Source organism: Theobroma cacao, chromosome 1, assembly GCF_000208745.1.
Source record: "Theobroma cacao cultivar B97-61/B2 chromosome 1, Criollo_cocoa_genome_V2, whole genome shotgun sequence".
Lineage (NCBI taxonomy): Eukaryota > Viridiplantae > Streptophyta > Magnoliopsida > Malvales > Malvaceae > Theobroma > Theobroma cacao.
The window spans coordinates 18846408-18873396 of NC_030850.1; the positions used below are offsets into that span (position 1 = coordinate 18846408).

Here is a 26989-nt window from a genome sequence, read left to right on the forward strand (position 1 = left end):
TGAAAAATCGATGAGCACAAAAGAAGCTATAAATTCAGAGGGAGAGAGATCAATTCGATGGTTGATATTCATTTTGCCATATGTACCAAAAGAAATCAACTAGTCAAGAGTTATCTCAACAAATCGTAATTTACATGGCCAAATTAGTTAAAGCCAAAGCAAAGAGAAGAGCATTATGTTATCAAACATTAACACAGCAAAATTCTGACATGACTCCCATGTTGAAACTCTCGCAGCAAGGGAGTGATTGGAAACTCTAGTAATAATATCAATCCCTATTTGTCAAACTCCCATATGACGCCTCCATCCTCTGCAATTTTAGGACAAAAGACACATTAACAATAGCTCTACATCAAACTTCAAATGCATGCTTTGCCAAACCAAGAATGAGGTCCTTGACTTACTCCCAGAAACACCAAGTCATACCCCCCCAGTGTTTTCATGAAAATGTTATTTTGCAGGCCATTTTGTTGACTGCCATGCACACCCTTCATACCGGTATAAGGTGTGCACAAGGCCTTCCCCTTTCTTTCAAGTCTCTTCGGAAAATTAAGCTCGTCCTTTTCCCACTCTGTTCTCTCAGGATATGTATCCCTATCATATAATTGAAGAAAAGAGTTCTGCACTGGCCTCAGCCATTGGAGACTGTTTGCAGTTACAATTTTTCTCTAAACTGATCTCATGTAAGCAACCAATAGGCTTTTTGTGTTTTAAATAATAATAATACTAAAAGTTCAAATGGATCATGCCACATGTCTTGCAGAGAGTAAAAGAATCAGTCTTTGTTCTAAGAGAAAGACGAATGAAGATAAGTATCTTTGCGTATACCTTTAATTTTCTTGTTTATCCAGACCTCCAGCAACATCCCAGCACCAATACCACCAGCAATACATGCTCCATAGAAGGCAATAGCAGAAGGTAGGGACATTCGAGGAAGAAAATAACAATCTGGAATTTGTCTAATCTTCTTAGGAAGCCGCTTCTTTATAACTGGTTTAGCACCAGCACTGGGGTCCTTCTGCAACTCACTACCGATTGCTTTCCAGTCAACCCCTTTCAATGGGTCCTTTGACTCTTCAGTTCCCATTAATGATTTGATTACAAGCTCAGATCTTTTGAATCACAAAGAATATAATCCTCTGATGGAAAAGCAACCTAATAGAAGAAAAGCCACAAACTATTATAGCAAGGGTATCAAGGAGACGAGGCATGGGTGCCTGTGTGCACACACACAGAAATAATTGGCAGCATATATGCTCCAGAACAGCCAGTACACCCAATTTGCTGGTTAATGGAACATTTTAAACTACCTGTAAGCTTAATCCTATGAATCTTAATTCATGATAAATTTGTTATTAGCCAACCCTGAGGTTGCCAACGAAACCCAAGAGATGGCTGAAGATTACGAACTTCAAATGCTAAGAAAAAAAAAGAAGCAACAATCTGATAGGTCTTAACCAAGTCATCAACTAAATTCATGCATTACTACTGAACTATATCTTTTTAAAATCAGTGTTACTAAGATTGTACTGAAAGAATAAATTTCGGTAACAGCAAAGAACACATGCTCAACCGCTCAGAGGTGTATATATATGTTGAACATTTCATGACCAAGTAGAAGCAGCAACTGGGTCAAAAAAAGGAAAATAATCTAATTTGTTTATCATCCCCAAATACAATCAGGATTTCCAAGAGTGTTTTCAGTATTCACAGAAACATGCAATCACAATCTGAAGCTTCTAAGATTTTAAATTAAAAATAAAGTTAATGAAAAGAACAAGGAAAGGTTTAGAAAACAATCAGTGAAATTACTTTGCAATAGATTGACAGGAGCAGGGCTCGCTAGCTTGGCATCGAAAGACACAGAGATTTGAAAAATTGAAACTAGAGGAAAGATTTAGAGGAAGATAGGATTGGTGTTTCTAAACTTGTTTTAGTTAAACATAACTTCCTCTTCTTGGATTAAATGGGGCCTGATCAAAGAAATGACATGAGAAATCAAATTCATCCTTACCGATGCACAGAAGAAATCAGATTCATCCTTGATAGAAAAGTAATATTTGACTAGCTTCCTTCTGTTACAAGTATGTAACTTCTATGAATAATATCAATTGCTAGTAAGGTGTTTAAGCATGATGAATAAAATGATCCTTTTGTGATCAGACAACATGGAATCTCATTCAAAGAACCTGAATTACTGTTGACAATTTTTCAGTGACAGAGTAACAATTGACAGATACAAGAAAGCATGTGCAGATGCATCAAACCAAGGATCTATTGCTGAAGCTAACACTCAGGCAAGTTCAATATAATAAATGAAGTAAATTAAATGGTCTTCATTGAACAAATGGCTCACTTTTTTTCATTTTTTCCATAAAAAAAATTCTTACGATACTTTTTCACCCTTTCTTGTATACCACATCCTTTAGGACCCTTTTCTGCAAAATATATTGCATTATAGAGCTTATAAACTAAGAACTGCTCCGAAAAGTTAAATTAAACAGAAAAAAGGGAAATTAAAGAAAAATCAACCTTAAGAGCCTACAAGTCTATGCGAACAATATCTTAATATTTTTACTCAACATGTTCATTGGAAACTATGGTCAGAGGCTACTTGATGAGACGGTCTTCTGTTTTTCTCTTTGTCTATGATTCATTTCATATATCCTTGAACTTACACAAGTACAATCAGGAAATAAGGGCAAAAGGATTTTACAAGCATCCTCGGTTTTTGCTGATAGTATTAGACTTCAAATTTCAAAATTATAAGCAGATTGAAACTTGAAATGAGCCATATATCTGAGAATATTAACCTGCCAATTCACTGAAATGAATGCCTTAGTTACGGACTCCCACAAAGCAGTGGAGGAGAGTGGATGCGAAACAGGGGCGAAGCACAAGGCAGTGGAGGATGGCGGCGGCAGAAAGAAAAAGAAAACGCTTCTGCAAAAAATAAATCGCTGTGAGGAAGTGGGGTTTTGGCAGGATCGCCTGGCGGAGGAAGGCGGAAGTGGAGCTAGGGTTTCTTTAGCGAGAGAGAGAGAGAGGTTGCGGCAGATGTTAGTCAAAGGGAGAGTGGAAGAAATGGAAAGAGAAAGCTTTTAATATATTTTCACAAAATAATCGAATGGCATGCCCCTTTCGGAGAATGGCAATTGTATTCCCCTTATTCATTAGTATGCTTACCCTTGTTTGGTGGTATAGCTGTTACCGGCCTCTCTCGATAATAGGTTTTCCATAAGTTAAGAGATAGACTGAAAAAGTTATTGGTGATGGTTCTGTGAAATTATCATCATATTATTATATATAAGATAATGCTCACAGCTATGTTACGAAAAAAAAAAATTTAATTTGATATTTTTAAAATAATTTGTAAAAAAAGTTATATTCTATTAATCAATTATATGAATGCATGATTTTTATTGATAGAGAAAAAGATAAATTATTATTAATTGAAAATAATTATTTATTTTGATTTTAATTACTAAAAATTGCTGCTAAATATATGATTTTAAAACAGTACTTAATCAAAGACGATAATAATCCTGTTAAACATTCAGTAATATTTTTTAATAAAAATATATTATTCAAACAAAATAAATAATATTTTGTTAGATGATGTAATCAACATGCAAGACTTGTAATTAGCTAAATGTTAAGGGAATATAAACTGTTATATAATTGTCACATATGTCTAACTATGGTGATAGTTTGCTCTTCCTTTTGCCATATATATTTGTTTCTATTTTTTTTGTTTTTGTTGTGCTATATTGTATTACTGAGCATGAATGGATGGTTCTTGCTAGTAGAGAAAAAGATTAACTAGTATTAATCGAAGATAAGTTTATTTGCTGTGATTTCAATTATCGGAAACCTGCATCTATATATATATATACATATATAGTTATAAAATAGTACTTATCTAAAAAAGATAATAATTCTATCAAAGATTATTAGATATATAATAAAATATTAAGAAATGAAAGAATATATAACCTATACTATTTGTAATTAAGATAAACAATTGTTGAATATATGATAATAGTATAATGTAAAAATCTTATCAATATAAAATAGTTACTAATTTCTAATAATATCTGTTTTTTATATATAAAATGAATAGTTAAAGGTTATCAAATTCAATTAATTTGTTTATTCAATGATGATTGTATGCTATATATATTGAGAAATGAGTAGACTTATTTTATTTTTTTTTATTTTGTTCAATGAATTGGATGGATATTTATTGAAATTTAAACATTCATGTATGAAAAATATATCTAAATACTATAGATTCAGGTTTATGCAGAATAAGAGAAGATAAACAAAAAAATAATTAAATTGCAATTGATAAATATTAAATGAATCTATCCTCTAAACATTAAAAGTTATAAATTATTGTTTTCAAGTATTTTTTGTTAAAATAAATAAAGAGTTTTTTTTTAAATAGGCCTTACGCATAACGTGTTTTTGACAATAGACATCCTCATAATTTTAACTTAGCCAAGAAAATTAAAATTTGGACAAAATTACCCTTAATGAAATCGATCCATTTATTTGACTCTGCGTTTCAACCCGAAACTTATTAACGGGTCAAGTATGTTTAGGTCTGCGCCTCAAACTGATTCATATTTTTTGAGCTTTTCTCATCAAACTATTCATCTCTGGAGTATTCCTTACTAGAAAAAAAAAACATTTAAACATTTTGAGCATTTTGGAGTAGTTTTTAATACATGAAAAAAACCTGTGAGCGTTTTGAGCATTGTTAAGCATTTTGGAGTGATATTTAATATATGAAGAAAAACTTTTGAACATTTTGAGCATTTTAAGCATTCATATTCGTTAATTATGTTGTTAAATGGAATATGGTGTATCGTTTGAAGTTGTTGATCTTGTTAAATGAAATTCAGTAGTTTTAGTGATTTTTGAGAATTACATGACTAGTTTTTAGGCATTGCGTGACTGATTTTGGATATTGCGTGACTAACTTTGGGTATTACGTGACTAGTTGATAGACATTGCGTGACTGACTTTAGACATTGCGTGGCTTGTTTATGATAAGGTATTGTGTGACTAGTTTTTGATAAGGCATTGCGTGACTAGTTGATAGGTATTGTGTGATTAGTTTTTGATAAGATATTTGACTAGAAAGAGAAATCGAGATTTAATTTTAAAATTTTTGTCTGAATGGCGGGATAGAGGAAACTGAAATCATTTTAACTTGTTTGAAATTGTTTAAAGGGTATTGTTGTCAAGTCATGTAAAAAATTGACTAAAAATAGTTAAAATTATAAAAAATAATATTTTTGAATTGAGCTTATGAAGAAGGTTATTTCTCACAATTTTCTCATAAATAAAAATAAAAAAACCCTTCAAATGTAAAAAATAACGTAATTTTGGTACAAGTTGTACAAAAAAAATTAATTTAATTGAAAATGACAAGTGTCAACCATTTGATCCAATCTATTATTCTACTTTTATATATATTATAGATGTTAAAACATAATGTTAACATATAAAAATTTTCATTTTTCACTTTTTCTTTATCTCTCCACCTCGTTCACCTCTCACTATTTTTCTCTCTAAATTATCAATAAAATAAATTTTTATTATAAATTATTAATATTTTAAAAATAAAAATAGCTAAAAAATAAAATTAAATAATCATATTAAATTTTAGATCCTGTTATTGATCCTGGAGATCCTTGGCTTAACTTTAGATCTCCGAAGTAGAGATGAACCCCACCCAAGGACTCTTCATTTTCATGTTACTCCCCAGCAAAACAGAACTGTTGTTCCTTGAAGGTTGCTGTTTGTATAAATGTTGATGCGGCAACAACCCTCAGGCTCGCCTGCCCATGCCACCACGTATTAACCAAATTCACCGTACATAATTTCATATTATTGTTATAGTATAAATTCACCGATTGAATTGATATCACGTTCATGACATCAAATTGAATTACTATGGCTTGATTAGTTGAATTCATAACACCAACTGACTTTTGACTGATGGTATAAATTTTAATAAAAAATGAAAAGCTTAAGGTGTTTCCTAGTTTTACTAGTACATTTTCTGTTATGCTGTTGTAAGGTAAATTTACTTTGCACATAACAGATCATTACTACAAGTCTAACCACGGAATACAAACACCTTGCGCCACTATGATCAGGTAATGTTGGGAGTCTTGCACGAGAAAAGAGAAACAACCACAAGCAAAAAATTGGATTACTCAATGAACAGGGGAGACAAGAAAGTTCTCAAGGAAGGATGCCAGCTCCTCTCTGCCCTAGAATATTCTCTTCTCTTGTTACAGTTTTGTCATATAAAAAATTGTATCAAGAAATTTGGAATACAGCATCCCCACTCTTCCTGCCTGTGAATTGTGAAAGCTTAGTAATCTAGGCCGCCCATGCCACCTGGGGCTGCTGGGCCTGCCTTCTCATCGTTGGGAAGTTCGGTAACAATTGCTTCAGTTGTGGTCATCAAAGACGACACACTGCATTGCACAAAGTCATAATTAAGCAGTGGCAATTTTTGGGGTTGCTCAAAGAAATAATACTATTTTTACAATGGGGAGATTGTACTTAGATAATAGACTTCCATGATTTTTTACCTTGCAGCATCTACCAAGGCTGTCCTTATGACTTTCAATGGATCAATGATTCCCGCTTTTACCATGTCTACGTACTCACCTGGCACAAGCACAAAGGGAAAAACACTCAGAATTTCAGGTCACAAAATCATCTCTAAACCAGATATCTTTCTAATATGTTTTTGCAGAAAACAAAAATAAACCTTTAGCTGCATCATATCCAAGGTCAGGATTATCCTGTTCCAGTAGCTTGCCAACAATCACTGCCCCCTCTACTCCAGCATTGGAAGCAATTGTGTGTACAGGCATCTGTAGAAATGACATTGAAATTATGAAGTAAGCAATCTCTCTAGAGCACACACTAGGCACTTGTCATAAACTATACTCAGTCAATAAAGCTCAAGATTAATTTGGGTCCTTATGAAGCATACACTAGAAAAGGATCATAAACAGCATTACTCAGTTCTTAAACCCGAAATTTATCTCTGTATATGTCATGTTCACTGTTCTGAAAATAAAGATTTTGTAGAGAACATTCCATTGAAGACAAAGATAGAAGTATAATGAGTTGGAACCATAAGAGCATTCTGGATGATCTGAACACCAATCTTCTGATCAAAGTTTGCAGTGTGTAGGTTTTCAAGCTCCTTTGAGGCATAAAGAAGTGCAACACCACCACCTGTAAATAGGAGACTTTTGATATTCTAAAGCAACATAAACCAACAAAATCAACCAATTGCAATGCCAATTTAAATGCTTACCAGGAACAATTCCTTCCTCCACAGCAGCTTTTGTCGCATTTAGGGCATCAGTAACTCTATCCTTCTTTTCACCAACTTCTGCTTCACTTGCTCCTCCAATCTAAAAAACAAACTTCCATCAGTGCATCATTTGAAGAGGACAGTTTAAGGGCAACAATTAAATTGTTGTAAGATATTCCATGGTTTATTCGCATTCACCCATAGTGACAAAATTTGACAAATTCTCATCTTGCTAGAGTAACTAACCTTCAAAACTGCAACACCACCAGAAAGCTTTGCAAGCCGCTCTTGTAACTTGTCCTTATCATAATCAGAAGTGCTTGATTCCATTGCAGATCTTATCTGCATTAATAATTATAAATCATTGTTTGAATACTGCAATATAAACAAGCCTGATAGTTATGAAAGATATGTCAAAACAGCAATATAACTAACTTGGGCCTTTCAAAAAAAGAAAAAAAACTAACTTGGTCGCATCTTTCTTCAATGGCAGCCTTGTCTCCAGCCCCATCAAGGATAATTGTGTCATCCTTTGATACTGTAACCTAAACTTGCAGCCCACAGAAGTCAGCCACAAAGTCACAACCAGACTAACAAGTAATAAAATACAAACAAAAAAACCTACACTTGTCAACCTAACTAGAGAAGTAGAGAACGATAAGCAGATTATCTCTTCAAACTGTTGTAGCCTGAAAACATATTACTATTCTATCAAGAAAGATATTATTGACTAACCTACCTTTTTGCAAGAGCCAAGCACTTCTGCTCCCACCTTTTCGATATTAAGACCAAGTTCTTCAGTCACTACCTATAAAGAGAACAGTGTGAGGAATATGGTGGTTAATGCTTCAAATAATAATGCAAAGTCTTAAGTTGAGAGAGAGAGAGAGAGAGAGAGAGAGAGAGAGACTACCTCGCCTCCAGTGAGAGCAGCAAGGTCCTGCAAACCAGCTTTCCTATTTTCTCCAAACCCTGGGGCTTTAATGGCACACACCTTAAAACCAACCACAATTAGAAAAGTAAGAGCCCAACCTTGACAGCAAGAGCCTGCATACTAGCCACAGTTTTCCGTGGAAAAGAATAAAATACCTTGATTCCAACACGAAGCTTGTTCAGAATGAGAGTTGCAAGTGCTTCACTTTCAAGATCTTCAGCAACGATTAGTAAAGGCCTTTGCTTCTGTAAACACACAACCATATTGGTCTATCAATGTGATAACATGGCATAAAATTAGCAGTTTTCCTCAGATAGAGCCACTCACTGACAAGGACAATTCCAAAAATTTAACCAAAGCAGGCAAGTTTGAGATCTTCTTCTCATGGATCAAAATGAGTGGGTTTTCTAATTCCTGGCAAAATTAAAGCAATTGTTTGTCACATTACGATGATGTTTATAGGGAAAAAAAAGGAGGCAATGCCCCATCATTTCCTAGCAACATAGTGCTAAGGAACCAACAAATATTATGCTAAAATATACTTACACATTTTTGGTTCTTCTGGTTGGTGATAAAGTAAGGGGATATGTAGCCCCTGTCAAGCTTCATTCCCTCAACAACCTCCAATTCATTGCACAAGGTTTTTCCATCCTGAAAAAAATTGAAGGGAGACACAGAATTCATAAATGTTGAAGAACTCAAACCCAACCAGACAGAAAATGCCACTGTAAATAGAGAACATGACTCAACTGGAACAGATATAGAAAAGGAACGAAGATTCCAAGAAACAATTTTAGTGATAAAAGATTTGAAGAAATAGAAATGGGATAAACAGAAGAACCCAAGAAATGACTTACAGCAATGGTAATAACACCCTCTTTGCCAACTTTCTCCATAGCCTTGGCAATTAGCTCACCAATCTCCCTCTCTCCATTTGCAGATATAGTTCCAACCTTCAGAGCAAAGAATAAACAATGAAAAATACAACTCCTTATCAAGTCATAATGGTCCTTCTCTAAGCTTCAGCCTTTCAGTCTTAGAACAAATGCTATTTTTGTTGAAGCAAACCTGAGCAATTTCCTCAGATGTGCTAATCATCCGTGCTCTGCTCTTCAAGTTTGTCACCACTGCATCAACTGCCATTGTAATTCCTCGCCTGAGGTCCATGGCATTCATTCCAGCTGCCACTGACTTGCATCCTTCAACAAATATTGCACGGGTGAGGACTGTCGCACAAGTGGTGCCTGCAAACAAGACAAGTTTTGCATCAGTAAACGCTTCCATCTCATCAAGATTTATCATTACAGATTGTCACATATGTTACCACCATCTTCTCTGGTGTCATCTAACAATAACAGACAATGAAATAAAGTCTTTTCACACAACGTAGGGTTGGATAGATAGATCATGTAGCAGCACTGTACTTTATTCTAGATCATAACCTTAGTAAATTCAGTAAATGTGAGGTGTTTTTCCAAGGTTTCCCTCCATGACATTAGGAAAAGAAAAACATAAATATTAACAAACATGATTTACTACATGAGTAGTACGCTAGTGTAACATATGAACCCTCACCATCCCCAGCAACATCATTGGTGGCACTTGCAACCTGCTTTACTAGGGAAGCACCAATATTTTTTACTCTGTCTTTAAATTCAATGCTCTTGGCTACAGTAACACCATCTTTTGTCACCTTCGGGGCCCCAAAACTTTGTTCCAAAACAACATTACGCCCCTAGGCAAAAGTCAACCAAAAAAAGCAACAAACTTTAGTCAGTTACTGCCACATACCAGACTCTGTATAATCAGTAACTCGAAACAGGAAGAAATGAGAAGATAGCTAAATAATCTATAGCCCGTTAATAAGGGCGAGTTAAAAGACAAATCTTAAACCGAATGAAGCTTGAAACGTGAAACCCAAAACACAAATTTTCACATTAATTTTGAGAAGAACGGATTTAATTTTCCAAAACAGCAAAAGCAAATGCCTATCTAAGTGAATTTCAAGTAACACAAAATTTGAAAAGAAAAGTTTTAAGTTTTCACCACCCAAAATGCATATTGAAAGAACATCGCATTTGCTCCATGATTAATATTGTGTGTGCGTGTGTGTGTGTGTATTATACATATTTGCCATAATCTATTACAAACAAAGAAGAAAATGCAATATGAATGAAGGACTGACTTTTGGACCCATGGTCACTTTAACAGCATCGGCCAGCTCTTCAACTCCCCTAAGCATCAAGGCGCGTGCTTCTACACCAAATTTAATGTCTTTAGCCGCATAGTTTCGACTCCAACTCAATCTACTACCAATCTGTAATAAAACAAATATCCTTATCAAATTCCTACACCCTTCCAAACACTAAGTTGTATAAGAAGAAAAAAAAGACAGAGCAAGAGATTCATAGTAAAAAAAAAATGAAAGAATAGAATCTTACCAATTGGGTGTTGTTCTTAGCCAACCTACAAGTTAAAATGGCGCAAAGTTGATTAGAATTTGAAAAGAATGAAAAGAAAAGAGAGAGAGTGGGGGGTGGGGGTGTTTACCTAGCTTTAGAGGCAAGGGAAGTGGCAAAGCGGTACATGGTGGCGGAGCGCGGTGGCAAAGCAGCGGACAACGTTTTAGAGTTTAAGAGAGGTCTTAGAGAGCGAGAGAAAGAGAGAGCATAAATGAAGGGAGGACAGAAGAATCCAGAAGAAATGTGCCTGACCTTTAATAAGGGTTTAGGGTTTTAGTGTGCTTCAGCCGTCAAGGAAGCCATCCGAAGGAAACGTTATAAAACGAGTAAATTTATTCCTTGCAGTAACAAAAATATAATACGATGTTCATCCGAATAAGAATGCAAAGAAATTGGTAAAGATTTTAAATTCAAAGGATATAAAATATAACTTTTGCCTTTGTGGTGAAGTTTGAACTATTAAACTAGTATCTTGTCTTTGTCACCTAAAAATAACTGGGAAAAGAATCACCAAGTTACATATACACAGAATCACTTAAAAGATTTGAAAATCCACCCTCCTTTCATTCAATTTTCAGACACAAACTCTTTTCTAAAAATATATATAGATATATATTATAACATATATATATATATATATATTATATATATATATATTTGACTTGGACAGAAGGAATAAAGTTCAAGGCTAGGCACATGTAAATACTACTTGTGAAATTCTGTCATTGCTCAAATACGTCTTTGTAGATCCTCGTTATGTTAATTATATAAGCATTTATTGAATTCACTATTTCATTAGAAGGTGTAACAATCGTTCTTTGCTTTGTAAAGCATATGAAAGATCTGCATAATACTTGTCGTAAACTGTCAAGACAATACCTGTTGTTGGATCATCTACTAATAGGAGTAACAAATCATGCGGTAATTCAATCCAATTTGAATCATCCTCATTTTCATGGATTATTGTTTGAATATTTCTGCCGCTTATATCTAATAACCATTATGCAAGATGCTTGAATTCCCTCCCTTGTTTCTTCATCAAGATTGTCTCTTTGCAATCTCATATTTGTTTTTGATCGGAGTAACTTGTATTGGTCCCACAATAGTGATTGGTTTATCATAGCATTCACGGTGTCTGTTTTTCTTCCACTTTTAGCAGCAGGTAATATTTATCTAAAATCTTTTTATGATAAAATTATTTTTCCTCCAAAAGGATTTAAAGTACTTTTAATGGAATCACTATCATCTTTTTACAGCAAGTTTGGTTTGCGGAATAGATAGGAATGAAATAGAATAGAATAGTTATTATATAGTTTGGTATGATCAATGGAATAGAGTAAAAATAGTTATTATGATTTATTGCAGTTTTTGATTAGTAAAAATAACTTTGGAATAAAAAAAAAATAGAAGATAACAAAATAAAAAAACTCTTTATTATATATATTATTTATTTTTAATTTTATTTTAGTTTTTAGATATTACTATTTTATTTGTAATTTAATTATTAATATTTTATTTACAATTTAAATATAATTATGATTAAAATTTTAATACTTTTAATTAATTTTTAAATTCAAAATATTTTGTAATATATACTTGTAAACTTAAACTCTTCATTATAATGAGATTTATTTTCATCAAAAACAAAACTACTCTTTATATAATTTAATAAAATTATACCAAAAGACAAAATTAAGTAAAATTTTTCTTTTGTAATCATTTAATTTTTATTTTTATTAAAAATTTAAAGTTTTAATAATGTAATAATTTATTATTAAGTATTAGTATTTTTATTTTTTATCTTTTTCTCTATTTGTATTTTTTATTTTTTAATTTATATTTTCACTTAATAATTTTAGAATTAATATTTTATTTATACTTTAAATATTAAAATATTACTATTTTTTAATTTTTTTAATTTAAAACAATAATTTTATAAGTTTAGGTTTGTAATTTTTAAAAGTAATTAAGGACATTTTAGTTCAAAATGTTTTGAGCTCTATTTCCATGGGAGTGGAATAACTAATACTATGGGGAGGGGTGGTACTAGTTGTTCCAAGATTTTGCAAAATTTTAAAGAGTGGTCGTTCCCTTCCTCCAAAGACAAACCAAACATAGGGAGAAAATTTTTTGGGGGAAAAAACCATTCTCCCAACCAAACATGTCATTAAAGTTTTATCTAAAGTTTCAAACTGATGTCTATGAACTATAAGAGCTTCATCTCATACTATCAAGCTATATGCTTGAACAAATATGGCAAGTTAAGTTTTTTTTTTTTAATTTGACTTATAGAACATTCATTAATTGTTAAAGGGATTTTGAGCCTTGAGTGAATTGTTCTGCCACCTAGTAAGAGTAAAAATGCAATGCTTGAAAAAAGTGCTAGAACAATTTTACCTATAGATGGATTCCAGAAATAATAGTATTCCATAAATATGTTTTGTTTGTACCCCTATGTTCATAAACAAATATCATTTCTCCTTTGTCATTTTCAACTGATTGTTTAATACATTGATTAATATTCATTTTTTTAGTTTTGATACTAACTACAAATGTAATTCTTGAAGTTGAATTAAATTGTAGTTCATCTCTTCATATGTAACTTTAGTTTCTTGTAAATTTAAACTTGGTTAACTTGGCATTGGCAATTTAAATTCGGAAAAAGGGGTACAATTCTTGTTGAATATATCTTCCAAAGCAATCAATACATAAATTTTTGAATGATCTTTCAAAATTGAGTATTGCAAAAATGCAAATGCACACTTTAATCTATAGTTAATATCATTTGCAAACAAACGCTAATTATTTTCCCAAAGTGCTAGCAGATCTATTATCTCACAAAACATTATAATAGGTATAAAAAGTTGCCTTAGTTGTTAGCTTGAAGCCCATTGTGTAGCTTGAGCTAGTGCATCATTCCATTCTTGGTCATCACCTAACAAACCTAACGCTTTACATATTGCTTGATAAGTAGGATGCATAATACCATTGATTGTTCTAATTTGTTCATAGCTAGTGACTTCGTTGACTACATTCAATACCATAAACATAAAATTTAATTCACCTAACTTCAGGTGTACATAATTTATTCTACCAATGACCTTTTTTGTTGTCTTCTCTTCTATTTCATCTCTTACTTATACCAAACAAATTTTATTGGGAAATCAGCATAGAAAAGGTGTTTAGCATTTTTATTAGTTACCATCCATTTTATAAACACGGCTTTCCTTACATCTGGTCTATGAATTATTCTATCTAATCTCTCATTATCATTAGAGTAAACATTTTGTCGATTCGGTAAATGAATTATTGATTTTTAAATTGCAAGTTCTCAATAATGTATTCTAAATCCAAAAAGTCTCCAACATGATTCATAAGTTGAAAAATATCTACAATTTAAATACGTTTTAATTTCATCTGTCTCAATACTCCTTTGTTACTGGTCTTGATTAGAAGACAAGTCAACATTTTTTAATATAGCTTGTGCTCTATCTTGTCACGACCCAAATTTCGGGCCATGACCGGTGCATGGGCCTAATGGACGTAGTCCACTAAGCCCAAGCAAGCATATTTGTCACGACCCAGAACCTCCCTCAGGCCCATGACAATCGTCGCGACGTCCCGATTGACACTCATTATCCGAAATGCCAACCGGAACCCCGCAAGGCTTACATATTAGTTTTTTTTCCTTTCTTGTGAGCAATCGTTGTTAAATATCGAGTTTTTAGAGAATATACACTATTTTAGATCAAAAACAATCAAAATAAAATTTTCGCCACACAGGGGTATTTTGGTCTTTTTTTTTCTCAAAATTTTCAAAATTGGCTAAAACATAATATACAAGTACAAAATACATAATTCATATTCAAAATGAGTTTAAAAGTCTAAAATCTTCATTTAAAATGAAATTACGGTTATTTGAATATAATAAGAAAATAAAAGAAATATTAAGGGAAATATTCTATTTTCTTATAAAACAATATTTATAGAGTTATACGTGAATAATTTTTATAGCGTAAAAGCTAAATAAATTTATACATACTGAAATACAGTAAGCCAAAATATTTAATTTAATTTACAATAACAAGAGGGCCCCCGAATAAACAAAAGTAAAGAGGACTGTGAACCTACGGTTTGGAAAATGCAGATCCAATGGTAGTCCTCGATGAGATCAGCTATCTACAGTCTATACTGAACCTGAAATGGGTGGAAAGGAGGTGGGTGAGATTTTGCAATCCCAATGAGTAAACAGACATTATCATAAATATCTAAAGGCGAGTAAAATGGAGGCAAGTTTAAACAACAAATTTCAACCCATTTCATAATGTTTTCAATTTATTTCTTAAACCATAAAATATTTGTAATTTACCAAAACAGTTGTTAAGGCTTATGTCTTTTATTAAAACAAGGCTCAAGCCAAAACTAATCCTCGGGGATACCTTGGCCGAGGCATCTAACCGAGTCCGCCAAGGGTGTTAAAATATTCACACGTGAAACACATTTTTATTTTTAAAACCAGCCGTTCCTTGGCGTTGGCCGAGTTACACATTCACGTGGGGGTTCGACGTGAAGTGAGCTCTAATACTACCCCGGGAGTTACCCTCCTCGCCTCTACAACCGGAGTAACTATATAACTGGGTTTACCGTGCCCCTCTAATAGGCAGTCCACGGAAACCCGTCACTGCAGTGACTAACCCACCAATTTTAATAAAATTTCGACAGTATAACGTGGCTTTTATTTATTTATCCAGCCTGCATAGTAAAACCAACTTACATAAATTTCCCAAATGCACTCACAAAATATAGCCACATATACTCATTTCTCATAAGCCATTCCTAGGAAAATATATATTTTTCAAGTCAATTTGCAGCCTCCAATTACTCAATTTCATAATCAATACAATATATTTTTATTTATCACATTTATTCCTAAAACATCAAAAATCCCGTTTTAATCTCGTTCTCATTTCATAAAATACATAAAGGGCATTTAAAATAAACTCTAGATAATTTACAATAATAATAAGTTTACTCACCGTTTGTACAAACTAAAAGCTTTCTAAGCGCCCCGATCACTACTCGTCGGGTACGACTTCTTTGCCTTTTCCGGAAGGCTCTCCTCCTAGACACATTACAAAAATTTACACAATTCATCACATTGATGCTAAATCACTATATAATTAACTTAAATCCTATACTAATGCATGGTATGAAATGCAATAGCCTAAAACGGCTTAAACGCGGTATTAACCTATTTTTGGCACTTTGCCCGATAAATTGCTAACGCGCTCCATTTTAGCTCTAAATCATCCCATTCTCTCTCCAACATTTCTAACCATTAAATATCAGCCAATAACCTTCTAAAAACAACAAAATCAGCTCACTCCCTTCCTTGGAAAATTCGGCCAAAAATGGGACATTAACTCGGTTAATTTTCTACTTTGTTTTTCTATCACGTTTAATCGTTTTTCATCATTTTCTCTTCATTTCCCTTAGAATAAAATCAATTCATCATCATTGTACAGCATTGAGCATCCAGCCAAGAGTGGGTATTGTGAAAATTTAATGATTTCTTGCCCAATTTAATTTCTAAACACATTTAACTAACTAAAACTATCAATTTAACTAAAAATCAAAACCTAAAAATTTCAATTTCTCTCCCCTAGAATTTCGTCCAGCCCTTGATATCACTTTTTGATCTCTCTCCTCAAGCATGCTAAATGGAAATAAAGGCATAGGAAAGGTAGAAATCAAGCTAAAATCGAAAAATCTTACCGTTAGACGCGTAAACGGTCGAAAACCGCGAATTTCCCTTTGAATTTTCTTGTTTCTCTTTGGTTTTTCTTTTTTTCTTCCTTTCCTCTCTATTTCCTCTCTTGTTCTTCCTTATGGCCGGCCAGCACTTAAAATGGGGTTTAAATGGGCTGACTTTTCATTAAAATAATATTATTCCATTAAAAAAAATACCACGTGTCACTTTCCCATTGGCCCATTTTTAAAATTTCATCCATTTGTTTTCAAATTTTCACCAGACACTTCTCCCACATATCCATAGCTTAGATAAAATTCTCAGACTTATCCAAAGTCTCGGTGGAGTAATTTTTGAAATTTACACTTTTACCCCCGTCAAAGTGAAAAATTACATTTTTACCCAAAAAACTGAAAAATTGCCCATAGACATATTTTTCATCCCTTATACTCATACCATTCTCCAATTTGTCAAATTTGATCTAAATTCTCTCAAAATCTCAAATTTTATCCGCGAGTGGTAAAATTACGATTTTACCCCTACACTCTAGAAATCACCAAAATTAAACTTTTTCACTTCCTATCATTAAATTATACTCCAGATAGTTAATCTTGATCAAAATTTCACTCCATGATCAAATTATTATCTTAGGTGGCAAAATGACGATTTTGCCCCTAAACCTCTAAATTTCTAATTTTACCCCAAATGAACCCTCGAACTCCGAACAATCATTTTTTAGTCATTTCTTGACTATAAAATATTAAATTTCATCCTACAATTCCTATTTGAACTAGTTCGAGGTTAAATCAACTCAAGTATACCATTAGGTACAATACCAAGTTTCGTCTATTCTTAGGTGCTTTTCCTAGCATAATAACATACTATTCAGTGCATGTATGTCATGACATGTGTTTATAGAGTCAGGTTTTACAATATTAATATGACCTGTTCATCATTCCATCAAAAGTTGCTAAGTCACATTTCATAACTTCAAATCAAATTAATACTAAGCATTGTCAACTTGTAGTGGCATTACCAATCAAATATACATGTATTATTTAAAACATATGTCTTAATAATTTACATGGGGTTTGTCTATACAAAACAAAAGAGTACTCGACTTCTAGTGGAGAAACTCGGGCGAAAGTACAGCTACTGAATGCTGAGACACCTACCAAGAGTCGAATCTACGAGGACACCTTGACCTAGTTACCGATTACCTCCTGATCTGAAAATATGAAGTTGAAAACGGTGAGTATAAACCCAGTGAGTGAACAAAGGAAGAGAACAAGCAAACAATAAGGAAGACTTAAAGAAATCATGATGCATTTATCTTTAAAACAATGCAATTTAGTTTAGTTCTTATTAAAACCTCTAATGTAAGCCCCAAATGAGTAAATCACTTGATGAAAAGGGTCCATGCACAACAAAGGTTTTGAAAAGTGAAAACTTTAATAGCATTCAGGCAATTCATGTAACGACCCCTCGTTGGTAGCTACCGACGTTTGAGACCTCTGGGAGATCCCGCCAAGTCCCGAACAAGCCTTAAAGAAATTTCTCAATAACTCATTGTATATTTTTACTAAACCGTATTCATGTTTAAACCATAAATATTTAAAACATGAATTCAACAATAACCATATCCATTAAATTTTGACTTTAAATCATGAGAGCACAATTAAATACATTCAGTTCAAAAATCTCAAATTTCCCATTTATATCAAAACTAATATTTGTTTACATAATAAAACCAGAGTACTACAACTTAACCTCTAATAGCGGAGCGACTTGGGATAAAATGCTATGAGATGCCTTTACCTATCTGCGGTGGATCATATGTGCCAATGATTACACACTAGGCCGATTCCTGTCTGTAAAAGGAGAAATAAGAGGGGTTTAAGTCTCACAGACTCAGTGATCATCGGCTCCGTGAGTAGGGCGTAAATGAGAAACAAGCAATAAGGTTGAGATTTTGAATAATAAAACTTGCAAGAGTAGATAAAACTATTTAATTCAAACGGAGATTTGTGCCTTATATGTATAAAAGAAAATATCGAGAATCTCTTGTAAGTCATAATAAATCATAAGTATGTCAAATCAATTAAGTAAACTTTTGTGCAGCGAAAAGGATAACAACCATTTTCAAACTAAATCAGTAAAATATCATTTTAAACCTCGTGTTCGTAAGAAAATCTCTACAATCAAAATTATCTCATATAATACTCAAATTAAATCAATAAAGATGGGCAAGCTCCCGCGAAACCAAATAGTAACCAGGTTTATACACAGTTCACAAATTGCCTCGCATGCGAGGGTAAAATTCATATAACAATAAAACTAAGAGGAGCTACAGGAAACCGTATAATTTCATTTTCACCATACAAGAAATAAGAGTCTGAAAACCCAAAGAGATTTTTGTCTCGAGTAGGAAATCAAATAAAATTCGTGGTCCCGCTACCACGTAATAACCTCCGGGAGCCTCGCTTCACCAGATCCCACATGCCATGGCAATCTCAATGATGTTGGCCGACATTAGAGATATCAAGCGGTCGCAACTGCGTAATCATCTGGTGGCCTAGCCACGCATACATATATCATAGGCCGTGGCACCAACCACGCCTAATCGCCCGTCGGTGACCCAATGGTTCTCTAGCTAGAGCTCATTCGTGCACAAGGGTCACACTTAATCGAAGTGACAGCTAGCCTACTCTCGAATCTCTCGGTTTATAAAATCATTTTAGAAATCACTTTATGTCCTTGAAATCTCGTTTCAAAATTATTTCCAAAGCATTCAACATAGGGTATGATAAAATCTATCATTTTCTCAAAATATATTTATGCATGAATTTCAAAACAATAATTCGCATGGTGAATAAGCAATATAACCATGAACGCACACTGCACAAATATAAGGCACAGATTTTGAAGCAAAACAGTGCGAAGGGCTTGTTTTTCGATTTTTAAAACACTTTACATATAATTTATACATATATATTCAAAACAATTTTTGAACATAATTTGCATTCACAATTCCTTAAAATTTCTACCAACACATGCTATCCACAATTTTACATCTAAAATAAAATATACGTACATTTACACTATTATGGAAATTTTAAAATTGAACCGCTTACTCACCTAGTAATAGTGGGATATTACATCGCTATTTCTACTTGCTGGCCACTTGTTACTTCCTCCAGCACACCACTATAGTGCACTATCTTTATTTTAACACTTTCAAATTGGGCTAGGTTGGCCCAAGTTTCCACCTTTATTTTCTTTTTTGGACTTTTTATTCCTTATTGCCGTTGGGCCCTTCTCATGAGCTATTTCCACTTCTCCTTCATTGGGCTATGCCCACTATTTATTTATTTATTTATTTTTCGTTTATTTCTCTCTCTTCTGCTCCTATTCTTTCTATTTTTTTTCTTTTGTAGCCGATTGACCTTTTCCTCCTCCTCACTTGCACTACCAGATTGGCCTTATCTCATTCAAAATTAACTTCATAACCTCTCCTACCTCCCTCAAAAATCGACAGCACAAAGCCCCCTTTATCCTTCACAATTCGGCAGCAAACAGCCTCCATTTTTCCTGCACAAATCAACAGCAACACAGCCTCTCTTTCTCACCCTCTTATTGCCATTTTTCTGCTCTCTCACCAGCACTCTTTCTCCCTTTTCTTTGCCTCATACACGGCACTCTCCAACTGCCATTTTCTGCTCTCTCACCAGCACTCTTTCTCTCTTTTTCTTGGTCCTTCTTCTGCCGACCTTATCCCTTTTTTTTGCTCTTGAAATATTGGTCCTTCTTGGGAGGAGAAAGACCACAATTCTATTTGATGTTAATTTCACATGTGGGGGACAAGTTGGACAAGTCAATGTACTTGTCAACTATTTCTTTTTTTCTTCCTTTATGGCTTTACATTCAGCCGACCCTTACCATCATTTCTTTTTCTTCTCTTTGTCTTGGCCGGCTTAATCCTTTATTCTTTCATTTTTTTTATTTGTTGACTTTTCTTGCACTTTCCTTCAAGTATTGATCACATGGCCATTTATCCTCATTTTCCTGTTCATTTCTTCTTCTTTATCTTCCTCATTTATTTATTCTTTTACCTTTTACACCATTTTTACTCTATGTTTTATTTATTATTTCATGATTTCATCCAAACCACATTCACCCCATTTTATTCTTTCAACATTTTATCACCATTGCCTCAATCAAAGTTCATACAACTAGTTTTAATTTTTATTCTTTATTCACCATAACTTTCATCTTTATAATTTGGTCCTTTCAATATTTATTAAATTTCAATTTCTTTCTATCTTTCTTCCTTCATGCGTATCCAATAAAAATGTCGAAGTTGTACTTCAACGCGGTATTACCATAATATTTAAATATTTACTTACTGTGCTAATTCGATTTAATAAAATTATGCAGTACGATTACCGTCGTTGTTCTCCAAAATTCTTCCTTACTTCTTCTCCCCCACTTAAATTAGTCATATTCCCTTCTTTGGACTAATTTTCATAATTATTAAAATATTAATATTTTAATATTTTTTTTTCATAACTAATATTTTATTCTAAAATATTTTTTTCGCCCGTAACCACTCTTCGACACTTAAATTTGCATCAAGTGACCCTTCGTTTTATCGATAAGGTTTTGTTGACTGCTAAACGAGGGTACGGGGTGTTACAATCTCCCCCACTTAAATAGAATTCGTCTTCGAATTCAATTCAACGTACTGTGACTAATCAAAATTCTAAAATTCTTCTACATCACTTTCGTCGGATATTCTCAATATAAGATCTCGGTCTTATGAATGTTATCAATTTCCAATCTTTATAGAAAGCTCGACAATGTCATAATACATTTACTTATAAGTAGCACACTGCTTGAATTAAATCGATATTATTCTTCATCTTGTAAAGGGAAATTAAATATATCATTAATCCCAGTCACACCTCAATCAAATCATTCTTAAATCATCGATTATGCATGTTTACATAACCATCCACAATTCCTCTACCTTGATCTTTTATCAAGCCTTCTAACATTCAAGCATTACATAGCACGTAAAGATCAAACACACTTTATTCACTGCCTATATATATTCAACATCATGGGTGATTCAAATCTGGTAACTATTAGTGACCATATTCCCAAAAACAAAAATCCAATACTTTCATGATCGAGTGCTCACTAGATAATTTCAACTTATACCACAAGGCATTTCAATAATTAACGATATTCTTGTATATATATCTTTATAGTCTTGATCAATCTCTTTAATCAATAGCTTAACCACTTAAAAATTAAATTGCTCAAAATTTTCCTTTAAAGTTCTTTTCCAAGTCTCGTCTTTCTAATCATCTCTATATCTCCAATGTCATAGCTAATTTGTTCGTCATCAGCCACATACAATATATCTAACTTGAAATTCCTCAAATTTACTCCAAATGCCAAATCTCATGGCCTCATTAGTTGATCAATCTAAAGATGAAATTAGACATTTATCTTTCCTTAAATGCACCTTAAAATCAAGGAATCATCTACTGAGACCTTTCCGAACTTAACTTCTTTTAGTCTTATTACCTTTTAGTTGACAGCATTATAATTAACTTGTTTAATGCCAGATCATCGATAGATTATCTTAGTCATTATCTAGTGATATAACCACTGACAGAACATCATCATTGAGTCAAATTATAACTAACTTCGTATGAATTTTTGTACCAATTTGCAACATATATATTCCTATATATTTTTTCAAAAATTTTGACTTCAAGTAATCTTAGGCATAGCAAGTTCAATGAATCTCTTGTAATATTAAAATAACTGTCAATTTTAGTTTAAAATCATTTCCTCTCACGTTTAATCATATCATGCTCACCATTCTGTGGAGAATACTCAAAACCGGTTTATGTGTTCTATACTCATACTAGAGCTAATCACTAATTGGCACCATCCCCAAAACACCATGTGTCTTAAAAGTCAATTGTTTTTTTAGCCAAATTCATATTCTAGTGTCATGCCTCTAGGTCGTAGCTCATTACCAAAGTCTTTTCTCGTATATAAATACTCAAAATCTTAAATCGTAAGCTCTTTCTAAGTGAATCTCTACAATTCTCGTAGCGTATTTCTATTCCTTTACCAAGGGTAGTATCATTTAATCAAACCATGTAAAACCCGACCTTATAAACACATGTTATGATATACATGCACTGAGTAGCATGTTATTACGCTAGAAAAGCCCATAAGAATAGATAAAACTCGGTATTGTACCTAACGGTATACTTGAGTTGATTTAACTTCGAACTAGTTCAAATAGGAATCGTAAGATGAAATTTAATATTTTACAGTCCAGGAATGACTAAAAATGATTATTCGGAGTTCGAGGGTTCATTTGGGAAAAAATTAAAAATTTTAATGTTCAGGGGCAAAATCGTCATTTTGCCACCTAAGATAATAATTTGATCATGGAGTGAAATTTTTGACCAAGATTAACTATTTGGAGTATAATTTAATGATAGGAAGTGAAAAATTTTAATTTCGGCAATTTTCGAAACATAGGGGCAAAACGGTAATTTGGTTGCCCCAAGGTAAAATCGTAATTTTCACCACACAAAACTTGTCAAAATCATAGGATTTATTTATTTTGGTATGAATAACTATGGTATTTTAAGTGGTGAAAAAAATTGAAGTTTAAAGGACGAAATTTTAAAAACGGGCCAATGGAAAAGTGACACATGGCACTTTTTAATGATTTAATTTTATTTTAAAGGAAAATCAGCCCATTTAAACCCCACATCAGGTGATGGTCGGCCATAAGGAGAAAATAAGAGAGAAAATAGAGAGGAAAGGAAGAAAAGAGAAAAATCAAAGGAAAACTAGAAAATTCAAAGGGGAATTCACGTTTTTCGTCTGTTTACGTGTCTAACGGTAAGATTTTTCAACTTTAGCTTGATTTCTACCTTTCCTATGCCTTTGTTTCCATTTAGCATGCTTGAGGAGAGAGATCAAAAAGTGATACCAAGGGCTGGCCGAATTTCAAGGGGAAGGATTTTAAAATTTTTATGTTTTGATTCTTAGTTAATTGATAGTTTTAGTTAGTTAAATGTGTATAAAAATCAAATAGGGCAAGAAAGCATGAAATTCTTACAATACCCACCCTTGGCCGAATATTCAGTGATGTACAATGATGATGAACTGATTTTTATTCTAAGAGAAATGAAGAGAAAATGATGAAAAATGGTTAAATGTGATAGAAAAACAAAGTGAAAAATTAACCGAGTTAATGTCCCATTTTTGACCGAATTTTCCAAGGACGAAAGTGAGCTGATTTTGGTGATTTTAGAGGGTTATTGGCTGATATTTAATGGTTAGAAATGTTGGAGAGAAAATGGGACAATTTAGAGCTAAAATGGAGCGCGTTAGCAATTTATCGGGGTAAAGTGCCAAAAATAGGTTAATACCGCGTTTAAGCCGTTTTAGGCTACTGCATTTCATACCATGCATTAGTATAAGATTTAAGTCAATTATATAGTGATTTAGCATCAATGTGGTGAATTGTGTAATTTTTGCAATGTGTCTAGGAGGAGAGCCTTCCGATAACGGCAAGGAAGTTGTACCCGATAAACAGTGATCGGGGCATCTAGAAAGCATTTAATTTGTACAAACTGTGAGCAAATCTATTATTATTGTAAGTTGTCTAGAGTTTATTTTTAAATGCTCTTTATGTATTTTATGAAACGAAAATGAGATTAAAATGAGACTTTTGATGTTTTAGAAATAAATGTGCCAAATAAATATATTGTGTTGATTATCTGAAATAAGAAACTTTTGATCATGAAATTGAGTAATTGGAGGCTGCCAATTGTCTTGAAAAATATATTTTCCTATGAATGGCTTATGATATATGAGTATGTGTGGCTATATTTTATAATTGCATTGGGAATTTATGTAAGCTGTCTTTTACTATGTAGGCTGGATAAATAAATAAAAGCCACGTTATACTGTCGAAATTTTATTAAAATTGGTGGGTTTAGTCACTGCAGTGACGGGTTTTCGTGGACTGCCTATTAGAGGGGTACGGTAAACCTCGATTGCATAGTTACTCCAGTTGTAGAGGCGAGGAGGGTAACTCCTGGGGTAGTGTTAGAGCTCACTTCACGTCAAACCCCCACGTGAATGTGTAACTCGGCCAATGCCAAGGAACGACTTGTTTTCAAAACTAACATGTGTTTAACATGTAAATATCTTAACAACCTTGGCGGATTCGGTTAGATGCCTCGGCCAAGGTATCCCCGAGGACTAGTTTTTGGCTTGAGCCCTGTTTCTAATAAAAGTCATAAGCCTTAACAACTGTTTTGGTAAATTACAAATATTTTATATTTTAAGAAATAAATTGAAAACCTTATGAAATGGTTTGTGATTTGTTGTTTAAGCTTGCATCTATTTTACTCGCCTTTAGATATTTATGATAATGTCTGTTTACTCATTGGGATTGCAAAATCTCACCCACATCCTTTCCAAATATTTTAGGCCTGTGGTAGCTTGTAGATACCCGATTTTGTCGAGGATTCCAGTTGACCCCTCCATCTCACAGGCAGTAGGTTACTATCACTAACAGTTGGTGTATTTATGGGCCACTTGTCATTGTAATTATTATTGTACATTATAACTTTGTAAATTATTGTATGTATGAATTTATTTTACTTCCCCGTTACAAAAGATTACTTACACGTGTTTCTATAAATATTGTTTTATATAAAAATGCTATATTTTAATCAATATTTTGAATAGTAATATTTGTCTATAAATCTTAAAAAAAAAATAATTTTTATCTTTTGATTTATTTGAGCCGAAAACGACTGGTAATTGTTTAAAACGGAATGTTTAACAACGATTGCTCACAGGAAAGGTAAGAAACTGATACGTAAGCCTTGCGGGGTTCCAATTGGCATTCCGGGTAATGAGTGTCAATCGGGACGTCGCGACGGTTGTCATGGGCCTAAGGGAGGTTCCGGGTCGTGACAAACCATATCACCCTTGTTCTCTAAATATTCATGTCACGACCCGAAACCTCTCTCGTGCCCATGACAACCGCCGCGACGTCTCGATTGACACTCATTACCCGGAATGCCAATCGGAACCCCGCAAGGCTTACGTATCAGTTTCTTGCCTTTCCTGTGAGCAATCATTGTTAAACATTCCGTTTTAAACAATTACCAGTCGTTTTCGACTCAAGTAAATCAAAAGACAAAAGTTATTTTATTTTATTATTTTTTTTTAAAAATTTGAGACAAATATTACTATTGAAAATATTGATTAAAATATAGCATTTTTATATAAAATAATATTTATAGAAACACGTGTAAGTAATCTTTTGTAACGTGGAAGTAAAATAAATTCATACATACAATAATTTACAAAGTTATAATGTACAATAGAAATTACAATGACAAGTGGCCCATAAATATACCAAGTGTTGGTGATAGTAACCTACTGTCTGTGAGATACAAGGGTCAACTAGAATCCTCGACAAAATCGGGTATCTACAAGCTACCATAGGCTTGAAATATTTGGAAAGGAGGTAAGTGAGACTTTGCAATCCCAATGAGTAAACAAACATTATCATAAATATATGAAGGCGAGTAAAATGGAGGCAAGTTTAAACAACAAATCACAAGCCATTTCATAAGGTTTTCAATTTATTTCTTAAATCATAAAATATTTGTAATTTATCAAAACAGTTGTTAAGGCTTATGACTTTTATTAGAAACAGGGCTCAAGCCAAAAACTAGTTCTCGGGGATACCTTGGCCGAGGCATCTAACCGAGTCTGCCAAGGTTGTTAAGATATTTATATGTTAAACACATGTTAGTTTTGAAAACAAGCCGTTCCTTGGCGTTGGCCGAGTTACACATTCACGTGGGGGTTCGACGTGAAGTGAGCTCTAACACTACCTCGGGAGTTACCCTCCTCGCAACCGGAGTAACAATGCAATCGGGTTTACCGTACCCCTCTAATAGGTAGTCCACGAAAACCCGTCACTGCAGTGACTAAACCCACCAATTTTAATAAAATTTCGATAGTATAACGTGGCTTTTATTTATTTATCCAGCCTGCATAGTATAACGACAGCTTACATAAATTCCCAATGCAATTATAAAATATAGCCACACATACTCATATATCATAAGCCATTCATAGGAAAATATATTTTTCAAGACAATTGGTAGCCTCCAATTACTCAATTTCATGATCAAAAGTTTCTTATTTCAGATAATCAACACAATATATTTATTTGGCACATTTATTTCTAAAACATCAAAAGTCCCATTTTAATCTCATTTTCGTTTCATAAAATACATAAAGAGCATTTAAAAATAAACTCTAGATAATTTACAATAATAATAGGTTTACTCACAGTTTGCACAAATTAAATGCTTTCTAGGTGCCCCGATCATTGTTCGTCGGGTACG

The 26989-nt window shown here is 33.2% G+C and overlaps 2 protein-coding genes across 2 annotated transcripts; both read right to left on the minus strand.

Annotated features, from left to right (window-relative positions):
* Positions 14-3120, minus strand: LOC18612860. Its single transcript, XM_018114008.1, has 3 exons — positions 2811-3120; positions 829-1106; positions 14-310 (listed from the first exon to the last, which is right to left on the minus strand). The coding sequence occupies exons 2-3, from the start codon at positions 1085-1087 to the stop codon at positions 276-278; spliced, it is 294 nt and encodes a 97-aa protein (XP_017969497.1). The 5' UTR covers positions 1088-1106; positions 2811-3120; the 3' UTR covers positions 14-275.
* Positions 6204-11043, minus strand: LOC18612864 (chaperonin CPN60-2, mitochondrial). The gene is made up of 18 exons (XM_018114266.1): positions 10842-11043; positions 10733-10757; positions 10477-10608; positions 9867-10026; positions 9360-9535; positions 9149-9244; positions 8838-8942; positions 8619-8705; positions 8447-8536; positions 8271-8351; positions 8097-8165; positions 7825-7902; positions 7604-7699; positions 7358-7457; positions 7172-7275; positions 6800-6905; positions 6618-6696; positions 6204-6500 (listed from the first exon to the last, which is right to left on the minus strand). Exons 1-18 carry the CDS (start codon positions 10877-10879, stop codon positions 6395-6397), a joined length of 1728 nt encoding a protein of 575 aa, XP_017969755.1. The 5' UTR covers positions 10880-11043; the 3' UTR covers positions 6204-6394.